Consider the following 5,585-nt stretch of genomic DNA (forward strand, 5'->3'; position numbering starts at 1 on the left):
AAAAGAAAAGAAAAGAAAAGAAAAGAAAAGAAAAGAAAAAAAGGGCTTATCTGCTGACTTTCCAAGTTTCACCAGGGCTACATTGAACTGCTGTAAAGTGGTACCTCTCTGCTGGAGCAGAATGTGAATGAAGGACATTCACTCTCAATTTTATGTAGCTGTGACTGCACACTGCAATTTAGGGTCATATATTGATGTGGTCTCTGCTTCCAGGCCACAGAGAGGCCTGCAAAGTATGAATGTTTTCTAAGAAATGCTTTTTTCCAAGCACTGAAAAATTGAGGTTTCAGTCCAGGACTGCACAAACATTAAGAAAGCATCCATCACCGTGGTTGGGTCTGAGTACTGGATGTGAAATGCTCAAGTTCACCCCAAACAGAACTGAACTGAGGTCAGTAAAAGCTGAAGTCCTTCGGGCACAGCTAAATTGTTTTTTAAAATATTTCATTTGCCAAGGCTGAAATTCCCTTGCCCGAGATTCTTAGCTACAATTCAACAATTCGAAGTTTCAGCAGTGACACCATTAACAGCCCACACAATAACTTTAGGGGTAGTCTTCAGGTTCTTTTTTTTCTTTTCCATTGTCAGGAAGAAGGCTGTATTCAAAAAAGACAATTCTTAAATTCAAACTATTTGGCAGCAGCCAGTAGCAGCTTCCTCACAAGAAGTTTAATGTGTCTTCATTCAAGCCTTTAAAGGACAGTGGGAATAACTCTGCACAAAGAGAGAAGTATACCAGAAGCGATTCCCACTTAATAATGTTTATAGTTCAAGAGATTTGTTGCATGGGCCATTCAGAAAATAAAATGGACCAGAAGTGTAAGTCAGCCTAATGCTGTGTCATGCTGTAATTCTCTTTCCAGAAGGATCAGCACAATGCTTCGGGGTACACAACCTCTTCTGAACGCGCGCCCAGGAACTCTCAGCTCCTTCAGGGTAATCTGTGCCCCTGAGATGGGAGCAGAGTATTTGAGTTTTCAAACCAGTGACAAATTATTCTTTTTTTTTTTTTTTTTTTTTTTTTTTTTCTGGTTTTGATTCTATTTTCAGCCTGGGATTGGATACAAGTCAAGATGGAACTGGAGCAAATGTGAAAATTGCTGCAAGGAACTAGAGTTTAGTGAGAAAATAAATGGCATTTCTGAAGAATAAAACCACATCCACCAGTGCCAGGATATCATTCCCACATAGCAGAGCCCTTACAGGCAGAAAAATTGATGTTGGTAATTTACAGCTCATAGCATCATCAACTCTAGTTATAATCACTCAAAATTTATGTCATTGTGGGTGTAAAATTAATCCTTTAAAATAGAACACAACAGTAAAGCTAGAATTAAAAGAAAACTATCATTCAGTCTGCTTGTGACATGCATTTGGACATGTATTGTGCCATGTATTGCACCAAGCAGCTGTGTTTGGTCCCAGAAAACACCCCCTGCACACCCAGGTGCCAGGCATGGTCACCCTGAGCCTTTGGGCTGCGATCCTCATCCCTCTGGCTGCAGCTCCCTGTGCACAACAGGTCGGTGGGATGCGGGCTGCAGTGCGCGTGGTGCAGCTGCGGCCAGAAGCTGCCCTTCTCCTTGCGTTGGCTGCACCCTCCTCAGCATCGCCCATATGGGATGCATGGAGAGCTCTGCTCACCTGCCTCACCACCGCAAACTTTTCACCAAGTTGTGCAGCTGCTTTGGTAGAGAGAGAAGCCCTCCATCCTCTCATCTCTGCCTGTTAAAATAGAGAGGGTTTGGGAAAGCAATTTCAAATGGGTGGTGTCTTTCATTCAGCCATCCAAGTATGTCAGGAAATGTTTAAGAATCACCAGGAAGGTAAAATCACCCTGTGGTGACTCAAGGTCAGACCCCTCCATCCTCCAGCATAACAACTGCAGGAAAATCTCTGAAGACACACTTGGGACAGAAGTTGCAATAACACGTGTTGGAAGGTGCTGGAAGCTGTCCTCCCAGAGCAAGCAGGGGGTCTGGGTTACAATCTGCAATGTAGAGCTCCGCTTGTTAACTTTTTCTCCCCATTGTTTTTCAAAAAGCAGTATTTGCACAGTCACACCACAGCTACATTTGAGAGCAGCACCGCAAGTGATATACGATGCAATTTCCACTGGCTGTACAGCCGTACCCATGCTCACGAATGCACTGTACAGGAGATGCTTGTATGTTCATGCACGCTTTTGCACTACCACTTCTAAGGGCCAGCCTTCTTGCACAGCCCCCTGCTGCTCTGCTCCTTGCTACTGTGCAGCTCCTTCAGCCTGAAGGCTCCTTCCTGCGTCTCACATCAAGGCTCTGCACATCCCAGAGCAGCGCTTGGCAGCCCCTGCTCCTGTTGAATTGAAAGAACATCACCCCTGAGCTCTCTTTGCACATATCTCTGCAGCATCAGATGCACACAGAGCATTTTTATCAGTGGAGATAACAGACAGAAATTTTGACTCAGCGTCTCAATCCCAACTGTTACCAAAGAAAAGAACAAAATTAAGAATCGGCATCAGGAACCTGTAGCACCCTTCAACTTTGCAAGCACTTGGATAGGAACGAATTGCTGCCACATTAAGGCTAAAATGCACATGCTGAGTTACTGTAGGCAAGATCTGTAGTATGTATATTCACACACACTCATGCGTACATTAGTGCTTCCTTACTTAACAGAGATCTTCATAGAATTACGGAATGAAGACATACCTACATCTGTGTAAAAGTATTAGAGATGTTCACTCAAAAATAAAAGTTGTAAGTGCATCGTTACGATTTGCTTTTAAATCTAAAAATAAGGGGAATTACTCTCATGTGACACTAATTGTACAGTCAGTGTCAGTTTTTAACTTCTAACTGAGGTTATTCTTGATTTAGATCAACGGATGTGAGAAAAAGATCAGATTCTGAGTGTCAGACAGATGGCAGCCGGACTTGTTGCAAGAACACATATATTCAGCATCACAGCAAAGCTTCTCAAAAAGATTTTAAAAAGGCACCAAAACAACAAAGCACCTGAAGAGCGATGTGTTGGAGTCAAGAACGAAAAGATGAGAAACAGATTCCTTTCTTGTACCAGGATGGCACCATTGTGACATTTCCAGTGTGAATGCCACTGCCTGATGCCAAAATGTGCAAGGTAGAATGAAGCAGTAGTTACAGTGCCAAGATAATAAAAGGAGTTTGGGAACATTCTGTATCATATGAATCACGTATTGAAATCAACATAAAGAAAGATTGATACAGCGGTAAAAACTGTTACAGTTTTCTGCTGAGGAAACCAATGGTAACCGTTTCTTGGGACATGGAGGTGAGGTGGGATGAAATTTTTGCATTCTGAGCTACAGTTTCCACAGGAGCAGGAAGGAAGGAGGACTCAGACTGACCGAAGTTTTCTCGTATCTCAATTCACAGAACCTGTGTATTTTTTCAAACAAATTCAACAATGAATGAAAGCTGTAAAGCTTTGGTTGTCTTATTGCTTCAGGAGGTAACAGCAGAAGGGAAAATGCAAACACTAAGGTTATCTAAAAATACTGCACTGAGCTACTTCAGAATACTTCCAATATTTCAGGTAACACATGCTCTAATTATACCCCTGCATCATTATCAAATTAAATAGCTTCATTTTTCGGTACTAAAACAAGGCAAGTCACCTGAGATACCATCTATTAATTTCAGCATGACAAGCCCAGGTTCCCAGTGGGGAGGTAACAAATCAATGGGAAAGAGGAGTCTTGGCTGGAAGCGGACGGCTGCCAGCTCGGTCATGCACCGCTAACTTCCCCCATTAGGCAGCCTGGCTGCTCGGATCCAGCCTGTTCGAGCAAGGAAACAGAAAAGAGGAATGAAAAGCAAAGCACACCGACAGCAGATGGTGATGAGACTCAGAATTCATCTCCAAAGCTGAGTAAGAAAAAGCCAAAAGGATACTGCAATGCCACCAAATTCAGCAGATGTGACTGCCATGCAGATTAGGCTACTTGTTGCAGTCTACATTCTATACCTGAGCACATTAAGGTATCTCAGCAAGCAGCAAGCGTTCCCTTACAGCTGGAACTTCCTGAGGAAAATGTGGTGATGGTCACAGAGACAGTACTGTAACAGTGCTGGAGAACGAGCTCCTCTTGCACACGCAACCAGCGCAGCTCCGGAGCTGCTGACTGCAGTCACCCACAGCAGTGCCTGCACACCTCACACGTTCAGCACCAATTCTGTTCTTTGTGGCATACGCACTGCTTCGCTGCCTCTCAGCTACAGGTGCAGCTGGAGACAAAGCCATCAATCACAGACCACAAAGCACTCTCAGACTGCTCTCTCTACAATGCCAGCGCATCGGAGAGGCACAGAGAAATCTGTTGCTGCAATATTTCTGAGCGGAACACAAAAACTTTCTTTTCACCTTGTTCAGAAAGGAAAAGCCCTACAAAAAAAAACTGCCAATGCAAGAAGTTCACATCTCCTCTGTGGTAAAGAACGAGCATACTAAGCATATACAGACGTGCATAACTTTTCCTACAGAATTTCTGCTAACACCAGCTGGCAATAAGCACTTTTGACATCAGATCCTAATGCCGAGAACTCGGCTGGAAGAGCGGAGCGGGGCAGCGTGTGCCTCCCGCCGCGGCTGCCGAGCCCTGTGCCGCATCCCGCCGCCCGAGCGGGCCGGGCAGAGGCCGGGGAGCTCCGCACATCGCGCCGGGGCTCGGGCGCGGAGCCTGCCCTGAGGAACAGCCGCCAGGAACAGCGCGTGAGGAGGCCGGGCGGACGCGGAGCACTCACCGCGGGGGCCGTCAGGCGGCGGATGCTCTCGCCCAGCGAGTCCAGGTTGACCCGCCGACGGCGCGGAGCGCGGCGAGCCCCGGCGTTGGCCGCGGCGACTGCGGCGGCGGCGGCGGCGGCGAGGGGTGGCTCGGCGGGGCCAGGAGGGCTGCGGCTGCCGTTCCAGCACAGGCGGGACAGCGGGCACTCGCCCTCCTCCTCGGGGCTGGTCTCCGGACAGTCGGAGCCCAGCGAGCTGAAGGACTCGGAGGAGATCTTGCGGCGGGACATGGTGCCGCGGGCCGGCGGGACTCAGCGCAGCGGCGGGCAGCGCGGGGCCGCGGGGCCGCGAGGGCGGCCGCCTCGCATGGCCGCGGAGCCCCTCGGCGGGGGGCGGCGGCGGAGGCGCCCCGGGGCCGTTCTCGGCTCCGCGCTTCGCCGCGCCGCTCCGAGCCGCGGGTGCTCGCTGGGAGGCTTTAAAGCGGCGGCGGCGGCTGCCCTCCTCTGCCTCGGCCGCCCTCCCTCGCTCTCCCCTCCCCCGGCTCCCTCGCTGCTTCGCGGGAATCACGTGTTGTTTGGAGCCCTTTCCTCCTCCTCCTCCTCCTCCCGCCTCTCCCCTCCCCGCTCGCCGCCTCTCGCACGCCGCGGCCCGGCAGCACCCCCCCTCCCTGACCGCGCTGCTCCGCGCTGCTCCGCGCTCCCTCCCCGCGCTACGGGGATGTCCCCGCTCTACGGCGGTGTCCCCGCGCTACGAGGGTGTCCCCGCACCGCTCCGGCCCTGCCCGGCCCCGCCGCCTCCGGGCCCGCGGCGGTGCTGGACAGCTCCCTGAGCCCGGG

General features: G+C 50.0%; 1 protein-coding gene across 2 annotated transcripts in view; it reads right to left on the minus strand.

The window, feature by feature from the left end:
• The window catches only part of GUCY1A2 (guanylate cyclase 1 soluble subunit alpha 2), a 144,698-nt gene extending 139,659 nt beyond the window's left edge, over window positions 1–5,039 (minus strand). For both annotated transcript variants that reach the window (XM_042866872.1, XM_042866875.1), the window contains exon 1: window positions 4,770–5,039. In XM_042866872.1, coding sequence (XP_042722806.1) covers window positions 4,770–5,039 — 270 coding nt within the window. The remainder of the gene's footprint in view (window positions 1–4,769) is intronic.
• Between the last annotated feature and the right edge of the window lie 546 nt (window positions 5,040–5,585).

The sequence above is a fragment of the Lagopus leucura genome, unplaced genomic scaffold (genome assembly GCF_019238085.1).
Source record: "Lagopus leucura isolate 7727_CA_CO unplaced genomic scaffold, USGS_WTPT01 Super-Scaffold_100001, whole genome shotgun sequence".
Lineage (NCBI taxonomy): Eukaryota > Metazoa > Chordata > Aves > Galliformes > Phasianidae > Lagopus > Lagopus leucura.